This window comes from Sus scrofa, chromosome 5, assembly GCF_000003025.6.
Source record: "Sus scrofa isolate TJ Tabasco breed Duroc chromosome 5, Sscrofa11.1, whole genome shotgun sequence".
Lineage (NCBI taxonomy): Eukaryota > Metazoa > Chordata > Mammalia > Artiodactyla > Suidae > Sus > Sus scrofa.
The window spans coordinates 31,677,610-31,700,520 of NC_010447.5; the positions used below are offsets into that span (position 1 = coordinate 31,677,610).

Consider the following 22,911-nt stretch of genomic DNA (forward strand, 5'->3'; position numbering starts at 1 on the left):
GCTCTGCGTTAGCTGCTAATGTATGTAAAAAAATTACTGGGCGTCTTACCAGTGCAATAGCAAAGCAGGAAGATGTCTCTGTTCAGCTAGAAGCCTTGGATATTATGGCTGATATGTTGAGCAGGTAATCATGATTATTGTTTTCTATTACTTGTAATATAAGTATTTGTGCATTTATTAAAAACCCTTCCTGATAAATATAGTAAAGTTGGTCTAAAATTATTTATGTTTGAATTTTGTCTGGTTTATAAATGTGTGGTTAGGAGTGAGGACAGAAGCAAATTTATCATGTAATATTGCATAGCACCATATTTTTTGTAGTTTTGAAAAATAATAAAATTTGTGATTAAAATATTTCAGTGCAGCTTTTATTCTTTTATTATTATTATTATTATTTTTTTTTTTTGCTTTTTAGGGCTGCACCCATAGCATATGGAAGTTCCCAAGCCAGAGGTCAAATCGGAGCTACAGCTGCTGGCCTACGCCACAGCAACATCAGATCCTTAACCCATTGAGTGAGGCCAGGGATCAGACCCGCATCTTCATGGATTCTAGTCGGGTTTGTAACCCCTGAGCCACAAGGAGAACTCCTCAGCAAAGTTTTTATATTGTTCTACTCTTTGATATTCTTGAATACAATGATCTACTTGGGTAAGGAGATGATCCAATAGGAGTAACAGGTTTTCCAGTTAAAATGATGCTGGTATACTTCAGCAACCATGTTTTTAAAGCATGTGTTGCAGGGAGGAAGGAGCTTGGCTTTATTTAAACTTGTTGCTTTACTGTTTTCCTTTGCAAGTCAAAATTGGGAAGATGGAAAGATTTAAGCAACTCCCAGGGGGTAATAACCTTAAAAGACCTATCAGTTTCAGTTTGTCTTCTATTCTAATAATCATTATATGTCATCATTATTTGTCTGTTATTTGTGGCTAATTCACTTGAGTTTGAAAATAATCAGGTGCCTTCATGTGGTACTAATTTATAGTAAAAGCGAAGAGATCATCCAGGCACACACAGAGCTTATTCTTCGCTATAAGAAGATAAGAACACAAATGACACTGTTAGTATAAGGCAGAGTTGGACTAAATATTCTGTACAGTGTATTTTGGAGTTTAAAATGAAAAGATCCAAGAAAGTTTGTTATGAAAAGAGTGGCATTTGAATTTAGTTTTGAAAAGTGCAAAGGGCACAGCCCACAGGGTATATCAGAATATATAAGTAGTCTTAGAATTAGAAATACTGTATTCTAGTTTTCAAGAATATAGAATGAAAAGTTCAGATGGGATCTTAGGAGGGTGAGGAATTTATATTTAATTTTTGTAAGTAGTGGAAATTCAGTTAGGCCATTTGTCCTACGTGTGACTTGATCACTAGTAAGGTCCTGGCACAGGACACAGGAGTTTGACTGCTATTGAGTCACTGAACTACACATGTCAAATGATTTGGAATAGAGGGTTGGATCAAGAAGATCATTGAAACTTAGTGTCTAGATTTGTAGAAGAAAGACAATAGGGAGAAGCAGGAGTCAAGAGGCCAGGGATTTCAGTAGTCCTTGGACATCTTCAATTTATTTGTTTTCTTTTTGTTTTAAGGCAAGGAGGACTTCTTGTTAATTTCCATCCTTCAATTCTGACCTGTCTGCTCCCCCAGTTGACCAGCCCTAGACTTGCAGTGAGGAAAAGGACCATTATTGCTCTTGGCCATTTGGTTATGAGCTGTGGAAATATAGTTTTTGTAGATCTTATCGAACATCTGTTGTCAGAGTTGTCCAAAAATGATTCCATGTCAACAACAAGAACCTACATACAGTGTATTGCTGCTATTAGTAGGCAAGCTGGTCATAGAATAGGTAAGAAATGTTTAAATATCTTAAAATTTTCTTTAATTAAAAAAAATTAATGAATATTTTTAAGAACTAATATGCTTTTCTTAGGTGAATACCTTGAGAAGATAATTCCTTTGGTGGTAAAATTTTGTAATGTAGATGACGATGAATTAAGAGAGTACTGCATTCAAGCCTTTGAATCATTTGTGAGAAGGCAAGTTTTTAAGATCTCTTTTTCAAATAAAAATTTCCTTAAGAGAATAATGATTAAGATCTAGATTAGATGGGCGAGGGAAGATGGGTTATTTTACTGACAGCTGGAATTGAGTTTTGGATTTCATATGTGTTCTAATTAAGCATGTATTAAATAACCGATAACCAACACAGTATTTGAAGTGAATATCATCCTTATTTTAAAATATAGTCCGTATATTTATTTTGAAATGTTTCCTCATTGTTAGGACCTTGCTTAAAAAAGTCGGGAAAGGTTTTTATAATTGTCTTTCAGTTTAATTTAATCATATAGCCTCTATCCTGAGAGAGTGCTAGGATAAATTATTTGGTCAGAAATACACATTTGTGAATTTCATGTCTCTTCAGAGTTTTTGAGAATCATTACATCCATTTTGCTAGGGCAGTGATGTTCAATTTGGAAACCTTGGTTCTAATTAAAACTTTTAGGCCATACTGGCTAAGTGGCAGGATGTTTTTTTTTTTTTTGCTTTTGGCTAGAATTGATAGGGTTGTAATAGCACAGTGTCTTAAGACTTCACTGTTGTTGCTTGCAGTAATGGTAAATAGTTACTTTCCACTCATGGTTTTTGATGAGTAGCTTTATAGTTATGTCAAATTGTTAAAAGCAAATTGTTGGATTCATTTCTATTTTTTAATTGAGAAATACAAGTTAGTCCCTTATTATTAGGCATTTATTATATATTTTGTCTTCTCAGCATAAAGTTAGAAGATAAGTCTACATGAATGTGCACTGGCATTTTCACAAATAACCCTGGTTATGGAAGTAAACATTGATCTGGACTTGGTCTTCTAGTTGTATGTAGCAAAGATAGAGCATATTCAGATTTCTCTCTGTATGACCCACTCTAACCATGACATACCATTTATTGTATAAATCATCCTGACTTCAGAGATGTTAAAATGGGAGGGGTTCGTCTTAAAATTGATAAAGAAAAAGTAATTTGAAAAGTAAATATTTAAAATATGAAGAGAGGGAGGGAAAGATGAAGGCGTTCTTGGTGCTGAAAAGGCTGAAACCATTTTCCTATGTTGTGTTAAAGGGAAGGAAGAAATCTGGTATAAAGCAAAATGTGGCAGATAGTCAAGGAGAAAAGTAGTTATTCAAAGCAGCTTTTGTTTTTTTTTCTTCAGATGTCCTAAGGAAGTATATCCTCATGTTTCTACCATTATAAATATATGTCTTAAATATCTTACCTATGACCCAAATTATAATTACGATGATGAAGATGAAGATGAAAACGCCATGGATGCGGATGGCGGTGATGATGATGACCAAGGTATTTCAAATTAAGTAGAAGGAATTTGTTCAATTTTTGTGAAAGACCTAGTGTTACAGATGGAGATGATTCTTACCTCAGATTGTATGTTTGTTTATAATAGTGAAAATAAAAGTAACCACAATATTCAGACGTAGCAAATCAAGTAAATAAATTATAGGCATCCATGTATTGAACTATGTAGCATTTTCACAATCATGTTCTAGAAAAATACTTGTTAAAGTGGTTAATAAGTTGGATGAAAAGTAGGTAACAAAAATTACTGTCCCACTTTTTTTTTAATATGCTGAAAAATGTTACTAGCGTTTTTCTTTTGTTTTAGCAATTATAAGTGACTTTTGTTCTTTATTCTTTAAATTTTCTGCAAAGTTTTTTTTTCTTACAAAGTTTTTTGTAAGGAGGGAGGTGAATGTTATTTTAGAAATTGTACCTATAAGTAACATTCATAGCAGTTTGGTTGACTTTTATACATAGTTACTTTAATGAAAAACCCTAAATAATGTCGGAGGCTCCATTTAGCTTTCATGAATAATATAACATTTCTGAGGCTGCCAAGATTGATGTGTCATCATCCTGTGATTTGTCCTATTTACTCTGGAAGGAGTAGCACTTCAAGGACACAAGGTTGCTCATGTTTAGTTTTTTTGCTAGTATTAAAAGAATCATAATTGAAATGTTTAAATGGGTAAGTTATTAGGTATATGAGCTGGTAGATTTCCTCTTAATTTTCTTAGACAGTTTGTTTCTTTGAATGGATTTATGTAATGACTTTCCTCTAAAATCTGTAATTTCATCAATCTTTGAAAAAAAAATAGTACAAAAAACTTCTGATAATCGTCCCCTGTTAGACTCTAGCAAATACTGCCCAATTTCTCTCCACTGCAGTAGAACTCCTCAAAAGAATGAATGCTCTCCAACTCCTTTTCCCCTTTGCTCTTGAATCCAGTCTTCCAGTGATGGACAAGATTGCCAGTGACCTCAAATGTTTGACTTTGCCTGTTACTAAGACTAGCAGCATTTTTTAAACATCCAGGATACCACACCCTCCTGGTTTAGTTTTGTTGTTGTGATTATTCCTTCGCAGTCTCTGTACTGGTTCCTCTTCATCACCCTGACCACTAAACTTTTGGGTATTTCTGGGCTCAGTCATTGGACTTCCATATACTCTTAAAATCTTGTTGATCCTCATCTAGTCTCTTGGCTTTATATATCAATATGCTGAAAACTCAAATTTTATCTTTACCCCAGATCTTTGATGTGAATTCCAGATTCATACATGCACCTGCTTAATTGATACACTGCTTAGATGTTTAAAATATCTTCTCCTACCCTTCCCCCATTGCCTGTCTAACCTGTTTCTTCTTTAGACGTTTCCATTTCAGAATGGCACCTCCATTCTTTTTAGTTTCTTGGGCCAAAAACTTGGGGGTTATACCTAAGCACTTTCTTTTACACATTCCTTTTATCCAGTTTCCCATCTCAGGGCTTTCCCCTTACTTCACACTCATATCTTCCTTTGCAGCATTTATATTTTCTTCATTACATCTAATTATTTTCTGATACATTATATTTTCTACTTACCAGATGTAAGCTTCATGAGGGCAGAGGTTTTAATTTTAGTCGTCTTTATTAATTGCTTTATCTCATTGCCTATGACAGTGCTTGGCACATATTAGATACTTGGTAAATGTGTTATATTAATGAAGGGCAACTTCAGCTTATAATAGGAATGTCCTTTTAAAAAAGCAGTAGCATTTTAAGTTTCCAATTTTTTGATTGTTGGTTTTTAGTGTGCTAAGTACTGACACTGAATAACACACCAAGTCCTTCAGCTGCTTTATCAGTTATGTGTATTATACCTAGTATCTTTTTATCATAGTGTTATTGTATAAAAGCCAACTTATAAAGCCAACATAATTTCAGTGACTAGGCTATTTAATTTTTTGTAACTTTTGCCACTAAAGTATATATTTTTTTTTGTTTTTTTGTTTTTTTGTCTTTTTGCTATTTCTTTGGGCCACTCCCGCAGCATATGGAGGTTCCCAGGCTAGGGGTCGAATCGGAGCTGTAGCCACTGGCCTATGCCAGAGCTACAGCAACGCAGGATCCGACCTGCGTCTGCAACCTACACCACAGCTCACGGCAATGCTGGATCGTTAACCCACTGAGCAAGGGCAGGGATCGAACCCGCAACCTCATGGTTCCTAGTCAGATTCGTGAACCACTGCGCCATGAAGGGAACTCCTAAAGTATATTTCTGTAAAGTAATTCCCATATTTGGGTTGCCAGTGGAAATTTTTCATTTATTTATTTGCTGTTATCATCATCATCATCATCATTTTGGCCTGTGGCATGCAGAAGTTCTTAGGCCAGGGACTGGACCTGCACCACAATAACAACCCCCACCACAGCAGCAACAGTGCTGGATACCCAACCTGCTAGGCCACTGGGGATCTCTGTATTTATTTGCTTTTAAATAGTCTGTTTTGATAGTATCCTGTAATTTTTCTTCAAATAGGTATTGATGAATAAAACAAATGTCTTGGGCTTAGCAGTATTTGGTTGGGTTTTCCTATAAAGTGCTAAGATGAAATTAAACCTTTTGGAAACTAGAAAATCATATTATATGTCCTTGATTTTCCAAGGCATGGTTGGCTACATTTAAGTCTTAAGCTAATTGGAATATAAGCCAATGAAGAGATGACATTTTTTTTTTTTTCCCTCCCACTGAGGAATCACTTCAGGGCTACAGTCTTATATCTAAGAATAACAAATTGTTAGTAATTTTAGATTGTTGTGAGAACTGCTACAGGTCATTCTCCTGATTCATGATTCAGCCTGGTAGTGTTAGAAGGAAGTAATTTTCAGAGATTTCACACACATAAAAGTTAGCAAGTATACCTAAGTGAGATGGAATTGTTAATCCTTATGCTTAGAATATTGTCCTAATGTTTAGCAGGTGTTGGAGAAGCTGGTGCTCTGTTATGTGGGCAGAATTATGTTGCAATTGAGAAAGTATAGTTTCTTTAAATTATATTAAGCTAATAATAAGCCAAAAGGTTGAGAATATGCATATTAGTTCCTAATAGCCTATCAGTAAATTTAATGAAAAGCCTTGTAGTCACAAAGCTGATACAGGATTCTTTTTCTCCCCTGAAAAATTAGTTTCACAGCATGACTTGGGATTCATCTTTTTCTCACATCATCTGTACCGCAAATCTATTTTATGGCTTAGCTTATAAACTCAGTAGTTGTTTGATTTTCCTATACTGTTAAGTCTTTTGAATTGAACTTATCATTTAGAAAGACTGGGATATTTATGATTTTATGAATATATTATAAAGAACTCTAGTGTATTAATGATTTTAAAGAGTTAATAAGCAGCTCATCACCCATAAATGAGAAAATGTTTAACGAATTAAAAATAAAATCATGGTCATTTTTCTTTAGAGGTTTATTTATGTGTAAATTTATGTGAGTAAACTCTGCCTCTGGTTTACATATACTTTTTTAAACTTACCTATTGCTGTATGTCTTAGTGACAAGTTAGAAAACTTAGTTATGCGTTTCAATTCACTTTATTAAGCAATAAACTTTTCTTATGATTAATAGCCTGTTAACATCAAAACTTCTCTCTAGGGAGTGATGATGAATACAGTGACGATGATGACATGAGTTGGAAAGTGAGACGTGCAGCTGCTAAGTGCTTGGATGCTGTAGTTAGCACAAGGCATGAAATGCTTCCAGAATTCTACAAGACCGTCTCTCCTGCATTGATATCCAGATTTAAAGAGCGTGAAGAGAATGTAAAGGCAGATGTTTTTCATGCATACCTTTCTCTTTTGAAGCAAACTCGTCCTGTGCAAAGTTGGCTGTGTGACCCTGATGCAATGGAACAGGGAGAAACACCTTTAACAATGCTTCAGAGTCAGGTCAGTTTAAAAGTGTGGTTTTGAAAGTCATGCTGGTAAATGTGATCATTTTGAAAAAAATGGTGTTTTTTAATGGACATAGGAATTCCAAAATAGCTGTAGAGAAACAGAATTCTGGGATATGTTTGTATAGTAGTATGTGGGTGTTCATGTTACATTACTTGTAAATAATTTGTTTGGATCAAAGTTCCTTTATTTTCCTGGCTAAACAATATTAGCTTTAAGGTTTAGTAAAGTAACCTTTATCTTTGATACATTAATGGAAAAGTCTTAGGGCTGTGGAATCAGCCTACTTGTGTTCTTAGCTTCCCTTCCCTCCTAATTTAGCTATGTGATCTTGAACAAGTTATTTAGACATTCTTTTAAGCCTCACTTTTCTCATTTGTAATAAGGGTTATATAAACATACAGTGAAGTGCCTGCTACATAATATTTGTGTATGCCCATTCTCATTATTAATAATTTTTTTTTTTAACTTTAGGACATCTTTTCTAAAATCCTAAACAGTAGGGCTTTTTGCCCTCCAATATTTAGCACATGCTAGGCATTTTCCTATCTTATATGTAAGCTCTACAGAAGTCCAATGGGGTGTATATTTGTCCATTTTTATAGAGTACAAAACAAATCTTGAGAGGGACTAAACAACTAAACCGCGGGAGGGGATGTACTGCTATATTTATCTTAGTCCAAGTAGTAAAAATTTTAAAGTTTGTGGTGAACTTAAATTTTAAAATTTATGTGAATATTAATTGTAAAGATAAAATGTATAGAGGACATTAACAATTGAAAGAAATTGAAATGTATAGAGGACATGAGCAATTGGAAGAAATCCCGTGATTTCTACCTTTCTATAGAGAAGGGAAAAATTCATTAAAAGGGAAATTTTAATGATGCTCTGATGAATTAATTAGATAGGTGTTTTCTTTTGCCTCTAGTTCTCATTTCATTGTTTGTTATGGTTTGTCTGTATCCCGGCACACATAAAATTCATTAGTGAATACCTTATTTAGGTTTTATTGACTTAACAAAATATTAAAGTTTAGAAACAGATGTTTTTGAATCATATTCTGCTGCTTGTAACTACATTTGAAGTGAGGATGATTTCACTGTGACAGGAAACAAAAAGGAAAAACAAGGACCTCTTTAATGGTTTCTTTTCCATAATTTGTCTTTTTCCTTTAATTTGCCTATATCTGCCAATTCCATTCAAAAGACTATAAATTATACTCCCAAAGTTTTGTTCAAAAACTGTTTAGATTTGTTTAGTCTTGTGCATTTCAAAATTAAAATTAATCAAGGAAGATATTTTGTTGCTTTAAAAAGATACGAAAACAGAAAAGCTGTCATTATTAGTATCAAGCAAATATAGTTACAAGAGAACATAAATAGTAGATGCAGCAAAGTTTGTGTTGAACAATCTTATTAGCAGTTAGCTGAATTTAGAATTTGACCAAAAAAAAAAGCATCTTCCATTTCTCCTTGTCCCTGTAATTTGTGTTAAGTGTACTGAGAAAGTACAAATAGCCGAACCAGCTAATGAGCGCTTAATAATTACAGGTTCCCAACATTGTTAAAGCTCTGCACAAACAGATGAAAGAAAAAAGTGTGAAGACCCGACAGTGTTGTTTTAACATGTTAACTGAACTGGTAAATGTATTACCTGGGGCCCTAACACAACACATTCCTGTACTGGTACCAGGTATGAAAGAAACAGTAAATCACTTTTGGGACTTAGAGACTTTTATTAAGACTTAGATAAGCTTACATAGTTGTTTCCTTAAAGTGGATAATTTGTGACAACTTAATTTGCACATGAAACTTTTTTATAGAACCATCTTGAATACCTAAAAGTTACTGGTTTTTTTTTTTTTTTTTTTTAAATCATAGATTGTGGAATTTCTTACTGCTTTAGAGATAATATGAGGTGGAAACTTTAGCAGTCTTTTAGGGATTAGCTTTAAATTTTTTCTTGCATAAAAATTACTGTTTTTTTCTCCCCTTTGGTTGGTTTTTAGGAATCATTTTCTCACTGAATGATAAATCAAGCTCATCAAATTTGAAGATTGATGCTTTGTCCTGTCTATATGTAATCCTCTGTAACCACTCTCCTCAAGTCTTCCATCCTCATGTTCAAGCTTTGGTCCCTCCAGTGGTGGCTTGTGTTGGAGATCCATTTTACAAGATAACATCTGAAGCACTTCTTGTTACTCAACAGCTTGTCAAAGTAATTCGTCCTTTAGATCAGCCTTCCTCATTTGATGCAACTCCTTACATCAAAGATCTATTTACCTGTACCATTAAGAGGTTAAAAGCAGCCGACATTGATCAGGAAGTCAAGGAAAGGGCTATTTCCTGTATGGGACAAATTATTTGCAACCTTGGAGACAACTTGGGTTCTGACTTGCCTAATACACTTCAGATTTTCTTGGAGAGACTAAAGAATGAGATTACTCGGTTAACTACAGTGAAGGCCTTGACGCTGATAGCTGGGTCGCCTTTGAAGATAGATTTGCGGCCTGTCCTGGGAGAAGGGGTTCCTATCCTTGCTTCGTTTCTCAGGAAAAACCAGAGAGCTTTGAAACTGGGTACCCTTTCTGCTCTAGATATTCTAATTAAAAACTATAGTGACAGCTTGACAGCTGCCATGATTGATGCAGTTCTAGATGAGCTCCCTCCTCTTATCAGTGAAAGTGATATGCATGTTTCACAGATGGCTATCAGTTTTCTTACCACACTGGCAAAAGTGTATCCTTCCTCCCTTTCAAAGATAAGTGGATCCATTCTCAATGAACTCATTGGACTTGTTAGGTCACCTTTATTGCAGGGGGGAGCTCTTAGTGCCATGCTAGACTTTTTCCAAGCTCTGGTTGTCACTGGAACAAATAATCTAGGATACATGGATTTGTTGCGTATGCTGACCGGTCCAGTTTACTCTCAGAGCACAGCTCTTACTCATAAGCAGTCTTATTATTCCATTGCCAAATGTGTAGCTGCTCTTACTCGAGCATGCCCTAAAGAAGGACCAGCTGTAGTCGGTCAGTTTATTCAAGATGTCAAGAACTCAAGGTCTACAGATTCTATTCGCCTCTTAGCTCTGCTTTCTCTTGGAGAAGTTGGGCATCATATTGACTTAAGTGGGCAGCTCGAACTAAAATCGGTGATATTAGAAGCCTTCTCATCTCCTAGTGAAGAAGTCAAATCAGCTGCATCCTATGCATTAGGCAGCATTAGTGTGGGCAACCTTCCTGAATATCTACCATTTGTCTTACAAGAAATAACCAGTCAACCCAAAAGGCAGTATCTTCTGCTTCATTCCTTGAAGGAAATTATTAGCTCTGCATCAGTGGTGGGCCTAAAACCCTATGTTGAAAACATTTGGGCCTTATTGCTAAAGCACTGTGAGTGTGCAGAAGAAGGAACCAGAAATGTTGTTGCTGAATGTCTAGGCAAACTCACTCTAATTGATCCAGAAACCCTCCTTCCAAGGCTAAAGGGGTACTTAATATCAGGTGGGTACCTAGATTTTCTTATTTTAAAATGTTATTTATTTGTATTTATTATGATGTGGAGCCATATTCAAATGACATTTTGTTATTTAAAAGGATAAAGAGTGTGTATGTAGTTAGATACAATAAATATATTAAACGTCAGAAACTACAACAGCTTTAATAATCTTGTCTTAAAATGTGGAAGACTGGTGTCTCTGAATTAATATAGCCAGAGAAGCTTGCTAGTATTAATTACAGCACTAAAATTGGTGAACTTAGTTCAAATGAAAAGATCTGAAAACTTCTAGAATTTATCAGTGTCAGCTGACCAAGGAGAAAGTAATAATGGCTCTTCATTTTTAGAAATTGCTTTCATTTTTAATTAAACTTGACAGTCAACTAGTTTCTTTGTAAGGGATAGATGCTTCAATACTGGTTTCCCAGGCTGCCTCCTTCCCAGAGGAAATTGTACCTTTTGAAATCTAATGGGGTTATGTTTCATAAGATGAGTAAACTCTGCTCCATTAGTATCCTGAGAGCAGTAAGAAATAACTCCCCTTGACCAAAGAATTTTAAGGAATTAAAAGGCATTGGTGTTATTTGAAGTGACTTGAAAATGATAAAGATGTCCATGGATTTTAGTTGACTTATTGAATACCAGCAGACTGAAAGCTGCTTTTTCAACTAGGCTCATCATATGCCCGAAGCTCAGTGGTTACAGCTGTGAAGTTTACTATTTCTGATCATCCACAACCTATTGATCCACTATTAAAGAACTGCATAGGTAAGTAGAAATGAAGATGAACATACTTGAATTAACTACTTAATTTTGCACATAGCTGAAATAAGTAACTATGCTAGGATGCCTTTAAAGTCAACCATACATTTGATAACCATATTTTGAGGATGACCTACAATAAACTAATAGATAAAGGGAAAAAGATATATATGATCTCTCTCACCAATCTGAAATACCCAGTTGTGAATGTATCTCATCTGAGCTGTGAAGGCCACAATTTTCTGTTATTACTTGTATCCTTACAGCTCCCAAGGGGATCTGTGGAGAGGCTTTTATGTTTAAGATAGAAATTTAAGAATAAAAAAAGATATTTCTTCTGGTACTTAGCTCTACCCAAACTAAGAGAAGATACTTAGGAAAGACAAGGGCTGTCTTTCTGTGAAGAAAAGAATTAGTGTTTAGCATTGTTTTTCATGATTTTATGATTTTATAACTTCCCTGCATTCCTGCATTGTTTTCATCAATTTTACTAGAGCTTTTAGTAGCTAAATTCTCTGATGTTTTCTTGAAGACAGAGTAATGGTGATACCAGCAGAGAGGATAGATTTGGCAAAGAAGCTTTGCAGTTTCACCCCATTCTGCAGTGGGCCAAAACCTACAAGGACTTGCCATTGTGGCTCAGAGGAAACGAACTCGACTAGTATTCATAAGGATACGGGTTCGATCCCTAGCCTCAGTGAGTTAAAAGATCTGGCATGGCTGTGGCTGTGGCATAGGCCAGGGGCTACAGCTCCGATCTGACCCATAGCCTGGGAACATTCAGTATGCCCTGGGTAAAGTACTAAAAAGACAGTAAGTAAATAAATAAAAACTACAGAAAGGGATTACCAGCTCAGACTAAGGAGAGGAGGGGGAACAGGAATAAATGGGTGCCACTGCTGGGACCTAGAAATAAGTTAGAGAAAGTCTATCAAAAGATTCTTTGCCTTTGTTCTCCTTCGGTATTTTTGCTTGGTTATATTTATTCACACTTTTGGTATTATACAAGATGGGACAAAGGAAGAGACCTGTGTCCAGATCTTTAGAGATGTCTTTCTAGCTTGGTAACAGTCAACCAGTGAGCATTGTTAGTGTAGTTATGCCATTCCATCAAATCATTCTGGTTGAATTGGGATCTAGAATACTTGTGACTGTATGAACCACCTAGGAAGCTTTTTAAAAATTGAAGTTCATAGACCAAGTTGTTGGGGACCACTGATGTCAACATTTGTCTTAATAATAACAATACATTAGGTGCTTTACTGAAAGCAGATGTATACTTTATTCTAATTAATCATTATAGTAATTATTCTAAGTAATTATAGTATATTTAAATAAAGAGGTGAGGAGGTTTAGTCCAGTGTATTTAAATTCTTTTTAAACCCGAGCTTATCTCTTAAACTTTTTGTAGTCAGAACTTTTCTAGGTGGTCAACCTTGACTTTACCACCTGTGGTGTCTGAAATATTTTCTTCCCTCCCATTTCTTCAGTTGCCATTGTGGTACATTCTGTTCTTCTGGCACTTTTTTCCCCCTGTGTATTCTAAAAGATTGCCTATGGTAGCACTGAGATTATATTATGAACAACAGCTCCATGTGACTATCACATGTGTACCAGACATTGTTCAGTAATTTACATGCTCTTTATTCTGCTTTGGGCTCTAAGAGGTTCTTATTTTATAAACTGGGAAACTGAGGCTCTTGTCTATAACTTGCCAGGAGTCATATACAGATGACAGGTGAAGCAGGGTGTATCTTTTGAACTCAGGTTTTCAGATTCCACTTTTGTTGGTTTTTATTTTATTTTGTTTTTTTTTAGTGCCAGTACTAATAATTTTGAGCTCTAAGGAGAATCATTCAAGTTACTGCTTCTTGTGGTTGCTGGCTCTATCACTTCTCTTTGCTACCCGCCTTTTAATCGGTTATCTATAAACGTAATTGGGAGCTTTTGGGGTTTTCACTCTTTTCCTTCTGCGTGAGAATATGTTCATCAGTTAAATCCACTCAGACTCAGATGTGATAGTTTAGCTGTTGCCAAAAGAAATTATATAGTTTACTTAGTATTTCATCATGTTCTGTGACCCACAGTAAAGAAATGAAATAATACCAACAATAATAAACTGTCAGTTTAGAAAAAAATAATGTGTATTTTATTTTAAGCTTACCATAACGATGTTGTTTGATCCTTGAATTTTTCAGGTGATTTCCTAAAGACGTTGGAAGACCCAGATTTGAATGTAAGAAGAGTAGCCTTGGTCACATTCAACTCAGCAGCACATAATAAGCCATCGTTAATAAGAGATCTTCTAGATACTGTTCTTCCACATCTTTATAATGAAACAAAAGTTAGAAAGGAGCTTATAAGAGAGGTAAGTTACTCAGATGACACTGTTTACCTAAACTCCTGTTTCATTTTCAAGTATATCTACACATTCTTTTTTACTTCAACAGGTAGAGATGGGTCCATTTAAGCATACAGTTGATGACGGCCTGGATATTAGAAAGGCAGCATTTGAGTGTATGTACACCCTTCTAGACAGTTGTTTGGATAGACTTGATATCTTTGAATTTCTAAATCATGTTGAAGATGGTTTGAAGGACCACTATGATATTAAGGTAAGATGTTTGTGCCTGTTTATAGAATGTTTTAGAAGACTTTGCAGTAGTGACTTTCACCCTTGTTATTTACTCTTGTTACTGGGAAGGGTTGGTTTGCTTGTCATGATTTTAGTGTGTTATTAAACTCCAGTACGCAAAACTAACAGCGATGCAATATCACATCAGCTGACATGGGAAAAAGCCAGAGACCTTTTCCTTTTTTTTTTTTTCTTTTTAGGGCCACACCTGTGGCATATGGAGGTTCCCAGGCTAGGGGTCCAGTCGTAGCTAAAGCTGCTGGCCTATGCAAGAGCCACAGCCACTCCAGATCCGAGCCACGTGTGCGGCCTGCACCACAGCTCACAGCAACGCCGGATCCTTAACTCACTGAGCATGACCAGAGATCGAACCTGCAACCTCATGGATGCTAGTCAGATTCACTTCCACTACACCATGATGGGAACGCCCAAGAAACCTTTTCATTGGAGGAGGACATCAATATCAAAGGAGGATGTCAATATCAGATTTTGTTAAAGGATAACATCTAAGAACTGTTTGCAGATGTATAGAGCAATCTGTAGAAGCAACAATAGGGAAATTATACTGCTTTTTTAGGTTTCAAGCATGAACTTTGCTCATAAAACTGCTTTTTGTTTTCCTGTTTGCTTCTGTCCATTTACAGTGTGAACTATAAATTGAAAAATCTTTTGCTTCTACTCAGGGCCTTTGATCAAGCAGGGCAAAAATAGTAGTTGATCAGTAATTCAGCCATACTGTTTAGAACGCAAACTGTCACATTTCTATCATGTAATATGGAATAACCTGACCCTCCCCAGAATTCCATGAAAAGAACCCTGAAAGAAATAATAAGACCACAAATTATAGAAATGAAAGGATCCATGAGAAAAGACTGTGGGTTATTGGACGTTATATGGATTAATCTGAATAACCAGGCTTTTGGGGATTTTTCAGGAAAATCTTCTAAGATACTAGAAGTTTCTTATAAAGCTATTCTTCCAGTTAAACTGTTATTCAGTGTTTTCCCATCTGGTGCACATGAGCGTTTTAAAAAATACTGACTATCCCAATGAGTGAGGTAGAAATCATTGGAAACAGGGCTGAGGAATAGGTGTATTTCTAAAGCTCCCCAGCTGTAGATTTAAGAACCGCTTTTCTAGTTCTGTACTCTAGGATCACATGGTAGATAAGGTAACTCAGTGCTTATAGCTGAAATTCCTTAGATAAGACTTGAGACAGTTCTGTGTGATTCCAAATGGCACATTACATTGCATGAAACTTTATGGTACATGCTAGTTATTTTGCTTTTAATAGTTTTGCCAGAGGGATCCCTCCTACATTGTTGTTAGGAATGTAGGTTGATGTAGCTACTATGGAAAACAGTATGAAAAAGCTAAAAATGGTGTTGCCTTATGATCCAGCTATCCCATTCCTGGGCATATATCCAGATAAAACTATAAAATTCAGAAAGATACATGCTCTGCCCCCAATATTCATGGCAGCACTGTTCATGATAATGAAGACATGGAAACACCCCAAATGCTCATTAACAGATGAATGGATAAAGATGTGTGTTATACACACACACACAATGGAACATTACTCAGCCACAAAAAAAGAATTGAAATAATGACATTTCAGCAATGTAGATGGAACTAGAGGTTACCATACCATAGGCTATCATTATACGTGGAATCTAAAATAAACACAAATCAACATATCTACGAAACAAAAACAGACTTACAGAGAAGAGACTTGTTACCAAGGCAGAGGTGGGGGAAGGGGTGGAATGGGAATTTGGGGTTAGCAGATGCAAACTATTGTACATGTAACTCAGTCACTTTGCTGTACAGCAGAAATTAACACAACATTGTTAGTCAACTATATATACTTCTATTAAATTAACTAAAGCAAAAAAAAAAAAATCAGTGTTATTTGACTCAGAAGAAATAAAGTTCAGTAAATCTTGAAATGCATTAGCTATCATTAAAAAAAAATAAAAAGGCTTTGGAGTGCCCTGGTGGCCTAGTGGTTAAGGATAGAATTGTCACTGCTGTGGCGCAGGTTCCATCCCTGGTCCGGGAATTTCCCCGTGTCATAGGCACTGCCATAAAACAAAAAATGCTTTTCCAGAGAATATGGAATTTGTCTTTAGAAAATAATGCAAAATCTAATTTTTTATATTCCTAATAGATGCTAACATTTTTAATGTTGGTGAGACTCTCTACCCTTTGTCCAAGTGCAGTACTGCAGAGGTTGGACCGACTTGTTGAGCCATTGCGTGCTACATGTACAACTAAGGTAACATTGAGCATACTCACGTCATTGATAGACATCTACTTAGGCCAGACTTTGTGTGTTCAGGGTCCCTAGTTGGTTTTGTTCTGTGGATTTCCAAATCTAACTATGCTAGCACCCTATATAGCAGTTGGTCTCAAAAGTTAACCTATTGAATGTACATGTTTAAGAAAGCTTAGCCCTGTTAAGTACTATGCTTAAAAGTTTTTGTTTAGCAATAAGACACATATTTTTAAGTATTGATAATGGGTTGAATTGTGATAGGACCACAAAAGAGAAAATGTTTTAATTCTGGTGGAGGAGTGGATCAGGCATGGAAGGTTTCATGCACATGATGACATTTAAAATGAACTTTAAAAAGTCAATTATTTTTAGGTTCAGAAAGTGAAACTTTTCATATGAAAATAATATATATGAATTAAAGCATAGAGATGTGTGTACATGATATGTTTGAAGAATAGTAGACAAAGTAGCTAGAGTAGTTTTCTTAGTGGAGGACAAAGTAGAACTTGCTATGCAGATCCCACTCTTTTTTTCTTGGTTTTTGTAATGGGCCTTGTATAAAATATTGCCTTAAAAGGACACAGTTACTGCCAAAAAAGAAGTTTAAAAACAACTATACTTGAGGAATAATGTGCCTTTTGGATCTTTGAAAGAGTAGCTTTGTTTTGGATCTTTAAAAGAGTAGCTTTGTTTTACTTCTGTGTGCTTAAATTTTGTTTTTATAAGAGCTATCTTTTATAGCATGTAATATAAATTTACTCATTGTTACAGGTAAAAGCAAACTCAGTAAAGCAGGAGTTTGAAAAGCAAGACGAACTAAAGCGATCTGCCATGAGAGCAGTAGCAGCACTGCTAACCATTCCAGAAGCAGAGAAGAGTCCACTGATGAGTGAATTCCAGTCACAGATCAGTTCTAACCCTGAGCTGGCAGCCATCTTTGAAAGTATCCAAAAAGATTCATCATCCACTAACTTGGAATCAATGGACACTAGTTAGATGTTTGTTCAACATGGGGACCATTACATTGACCATACGATGCACTGAATTGACAGGTTAATCATAAGACATGGAACGAGAAATGTCTAAAAGCTTCAAAATATTCCACTTTTTTCCTTCATGGAGACAGTTTGGCTTTTTTCCATTGTTGTTTTTGTAGCATTTATTTCAGAAATATGTATTTCCATAATCCAGAAGTTGTAAAACCACTAATGTTTTAGTGGTTAGGGCAACATTTAAAATGGAAATCAAAAGTTAGGATTTATGGAATATGGAAATAGAGTCCAGTATCTATTTTACCCTGTAATGTTTAGGATTAAAATGTTAAAATTTTGTGACCATGAATTTCTTTCTTTTATAAATTTTCTCTTATTTAAAAATCAAAAATTCTGCAAGACAAAAACCATGTTTCTTTTTCCTGTATAACTTTTTTGTTTCAGCAACATAAACTGATTTTTAGCTGGCAGACAAGAATAGCTGTGTAAGATTACTTTTCAGAGGGTTTGGCAGTTTAAAAGAGAATAAGGTATCATTTTTTTAGGTATGGGGATTAACAATATCCCTGTTGCGCACACTAATTTTGCATGAGCAAGTTTACAAATACGTATTGTCTGTAAAGCAGCATGTGCAGATTATTCATAATACAAAAGTTAAAATAAGTATTATTGTATTAGTGCAATTTTCAGATATTTATTTTTGCACAGAAAACACATATCTGGAGAGAGAGAAAGGAGTAAATTTTTGAAACTTTGGTTTTCTTAATGCCAGTGTGAATTTGCAGATGTTTTCAGCAAATCAAGTCACAATAACAATTTGCCACTTTTTCTATTATAAATTTTCTTATACATTTAAAAATCGAATATTTAAGTACTCAGTTTTTCTCAGTTACCCATTTGTGTGTGTGTGTTTCCATTTAGAAATTCTTAAAGCCAGATCTTTCTTTCATTTCCTTTGGATCCCTACATTCCTCATTGAGGGATTCAGATAACTGTGTATGCCTTTGAATTTTATTTTAAGGAAAATTCTGAAGCTATCAGATTTTATTAGCTAATAATATTTTCGTTTAGTTGAGTTAGATTTTCCAGTCTGTCTTTTAGAGTTAATTTACATATTGTATTTGGTAAGCGTTGACTACTTTTTCCTGTTAAGGGGTCTGTGCTGGGGGGAACAAAGCTTTGCAGTACCTTATATTATAGTTAAATTTTTATTTAACATATCCATCAGTGAGCTCATTTCACACTGTAGCCTCTTCCTTCAAATTTGTGGTGCTCCTGTAACAGTAAGAACTAACTTCTGAAATAAAAGACATCTCCTAATGCTGTGCAAACATAGTTTACATGTATTGAAGGAGGCAGTTGTTAAATTGACCGATTTTAAGCATTCAGATATTTGAAAACTGTACCCTTTATTTTTTGAAACTGTGAATTAGAAACATTTTTCCTGCTGTATTGCCTGCTTTAACATTCAAATATGCAGTGATTTTAATTGATAGCATACTGTGGTTATTAGATTAACAGCTTGACTTCAGATATTCAGATGATAATGCATAAGGCATCATTACCAGTAGGGCTTTTGACTAGTACATTGACATGGAACATTACATGATGTTGGTGCCATTTCAAAATGTGGCAGGTGATAATCTTATACCATAATTTGCATAAAACTGTAGTAGAAATTTATTTTGAGATGTTAGTATATAATGTACTATGCATTACCGTGGTATAGATGTTGTGGATATTTAAGTATTTGGTTACATGGTTTCACAATAAATTACAATACTGCAGGCTCTAGGACCAAATAGGAGACTGACATGCTATATGTTGTGTGAATGTGAATGTCTTAGTTAATTGTCTAAAGTTAAATCCAAACACTTTTTATGTAGTGGATTTCTCTTTCATCTTTTAACTTCTGAAAAGCTTATAGGTTTTTTTTTTTTTTGAGTCTTGCAAAATGGCTAGTTTTTCTAATATAGCTGAAACTATCTTTTAACAAAAGAAATAGATTCTGCTCCTTTCTAGTAGTAGATAATGGTTTGTTTATATATATATAATATACATATATATTATATGTATATATTCACATATATTATAAAATTAGTAAAAGAATACTCAGATTTTATATGCTGAGTCATACTGGTTAATTTCATACTTTCTAGTGGTGATGTCCTGCCATTGGAATGGAAGTTGCAAGTGTGGGGTTAAGTCATAATCTGCCACTCATACTGCTTTCCGGTCTTTTTAAACATTAGGAAGTTCTGCTTAGCAATTCTGCATATGTGGTAGTCCCTCAGGAGATCTTTAATAGTAAGAGAACAGCTGTTTGCTAATTTTCTTGAGGACATTTAAATTGTTCAGATCTACTTGATTTCTTTTTAAAGAAAGCTCAATATGGGATTGTGTTTTGAGGTTACATTATTTTATGAAACTAAGGCAGAAAGGAAATTTTGTATGGCAAGGTCTGACCCAAACATTTATAGAGTAAGTAGCAGTGAATAATTTTTAAAATAGTGGTCATGTAAAGCTGCTTAACCACCCGGAATTAGAATTCTTAAAAGGTTGGAGTATGGTGACTTCAACAGATGTTTGAATGTTTACATAATTTTTATGTATCCATAGGTAACCAAATCATTTTTTTTACACTTTTGTTGCATAAGAAAGAAATAACAGAGGGGTATATCTAATTTAACCAGATTTAAGTGATGTTCTGATATCGTTATATCTAGCTCAGTTTCAGATATATGAATGTGATTATGTAGGCATGATTAAAATTCAAAATAATGAAATATACAAAATCCTCAGTCATCAAAAAATTCAATTAACTGGTTAATAAGCCTTGTAAGGCGAGTTTAGCCACATGATAGAGTATATACTAATACTTCACAATTTTTAAAAAGTTGAATTAACATTTTTCTGCCCAAATTTTATCAAAAATTTCAGTGAAAAGTAACTGCCAATCTCTTAAGAGCAGAATGGCACAGTGGAAGTGTGCTGGGCCCATAACTGCCAGTTTCTAGATAATATTTTGTTATTAAAGAGCTTAAAATTTTGATCAAGTAAATTTGGATTCTAGCTCTATCTTACACCAAATCCTAATTTTCAAACCACTGCCATCCCAGATTCATGTCTGTTTTTGAGATTTTATTTGACCCTCTGTGGAATGGAAAACAGACAGTAACAGCAACAGTTAGTTCATTTTACAGTTTGGGAAAAGGATAGTCTGGTTTTAACTCACTTTTCCAATTAAGTTAAAAAAAAAAAAAAAGCCTTTGGCTACAAACCAGAACTCATTGGACTAACTTGGTGGCAGGCTGCCAAAAGCTCACCAGATAAGGCCATTTTCTTAAGAAACTTGCACAATGAAATTACATATTTCCACTTCACAGTACAGTAAGTTGTTAATGTCTCTGGATGATTTTTAGTAGAGGAAGTCTTAATACCCTGACTTCTTTGTACTTTTAATTCTGATTTTAAATGATTATCCCGTGATTGTTTTGGCAGTTGAATGGCTTCACTTACATCTTAGATGAGAAAAAGCTATCTGAACTGAAATTCTCTATTAGGATATACTGGAATTAGTGTATTTAGCCACTATCAGTAACTAATGGTTGATGCACATGGATTTTATTCTAGAATGTTCTCTCAAGACAAATCTGAAGAATTGTATTTCAGAACTGGTTAATGTATACCATGGTAATTTCATGATTTAATAGCTTGTAATAATCCTAATTACTTTGAAAAGCTGTTTGACTTGTTTCATAGACATTTCACTTTTAATGTAAACCCAACTGCTTACTTAGGTAAGGGCAGCTAAATGTGTGTTCTGGTAGCTTACTCTAATCCTAATGTAGGATTTTTTTAAAGACACCAGATGTGTACTTTGCTTGGAATCATTACCATCAGTGAATGAGATTAGGCTTTCCTAAAGGGTCTGGAAATAAACTCCTACTAGTTTCTTATTCTAGAAATAAAGCTCATGCTTTCCTCCAGAATTTAGCAGACTTTGGTAGAAAAACATGTTCTGTTTAGATCAGGATTTCTCACCTATGACACTGACATTTTGGACTGAAAAAATTCCGTGTCATGGGGGGCTGCCTTGTACATTGTAGCATCCCTGGCCTCTTCCCACTTAAAATACCAGATGTACCACCCCCAGTTGTGACAACCAGAACTGTCTCCAGATATTGCCAAATGTCCCCAGTAGAATAGGGGTGAGAGGGAGAGTGCAAAGTTGTCCCAGTTGAGAATCACTATTTTAGAGAGATTTTTGTTTCTTGTTAGCAGCTATAACCAACTGAGATTCTATACATGTAGAAGTTTTCAGACATTCTTAAGTGTCAGTTCTTCATCTTCCTAACTTAAAAATACTGCTGCTTACCAACTTACTTTGTCCCACCAATTAATTAGAACTATCATGATTTATGGAAAATAGGTTTCTACTCTGTGTACTACCTCCTCTGACTTAAATGGATGGTCTTTATTAAACCCTTTAACATACTGTTTTTTTGGCCATAAAATACTTTCTCATTCTTAAAATATATAGATGTATAGAAGGGGCTTATATACAGGGGAATATGAGCCAGTGTGAGTGCTTTGCAATTGATGTACTATATAAAAAAGAAGCTGGAACATCTTACTTAAGTAGATTTTCAAGATTATTCATTTACACTCTTGAACAGTTTCTTAATTTATTTCTGGAACTAAAGACTTGTTTCCCAGTGCAGGTAATTTCCTATTTAGCTGTAATATTTAAAGACATGCCAAACAGTGATTTGTGTGTGTGTGTGTAATTTATATATATATATACATATATATATATTTGAACTTAATGTAACTATTAAAAAACTGACTCTAGCAGATTTTTGCTATTTTTCTAGGATTAGTTGATGTCTGGAGAAAATAAAATCTCTTATGAATCTTGATAGCCACACATGAGATTTTAAAGACTGATGGTGGTAGCAAGTGACAGAAAAACCATCATAAATTGCCTGTTCTTTGAAACAAAACGACTGAGTTGTCTTTCAAGCTTTTGAACCATTTCAATCCCACTTAGCAGAAATGGTGTAAACAAATAAAAGTTATTTTCCTTTTACATGATGTTTTTTGAAGTATTAATGAGGCTGATTGGTCAGCAGTTTTATTAAGTCTTGAGTTTGGGAACCTTGAAAATCATTCATAAGTCTTTAAAATCTACACTTAAATGATTTAGAAATTTTTTTCAGCATCAATTGCCCTGTAAAAGTACAGTCCAAGTGTTACCAGATGACCGTGTGTGTGTGCAGATGAGAGCCCCCACTGCTGATCTGTACTGCTATAGCCTCTGCTCACAGCGCTCTGCATGTTAAGATCTATGTAAAATTTATTAACCACAACTCCATTCTTGTAAATGGATCGAAGGCAAAGCTAATTACCCTTTTCCCCTCCTTCCCCTGGGCACCTCCACTCTTTA

At 34.9% G+C, this 22,911-nt stretch overlaps 1 protein-coding gene across 1 annotated transcript in view; it reads left to right on the forward strand.

Annotated features, from left to right (window-relative positions):
* CAND1 (cullin associated and neddylation dissociated 1) overlaps positions 1 to 22,554 on the forward strand; it is a 42,656-nt gene extending 20,102 nt beyond the window's left edge. The window contains 12 exon segments of the mRNA XM_003126362.4: positions 1 to 124; positions 1,593 to 1,849; positions 1,934 to 2,039; positions 3,212 to 3,357; positions 6,997 to 7,289; positions 8,846 to 8,987; positions 9,304 to 10,797; positions 11,465 to 11,560; positions 13,753 to 13,922; positions 14,005 to 14,169; positions 16,363 to 16,470; positions 17,242 to 22,554. Of these exon segments, the coding sequence (XP_003126410.2) occupies positions 1 to 124; positions 1,593 to 1,849; positions 1,934 to 2,039; positions 3,212 to 3,357; positions 6,997 to 7,289; positions 8,846 to 8,987; positions 9,304 to 10,797; positions 11,465 to 11,560; positions 13,753 to 13,922; positions 14,005 to 14,169; positions 16,363 to 16,470; positions 17,242 to 17,466 (3,326 nt within the window). The 3' untranslated portion in view covers positions 17,467 to 22,554.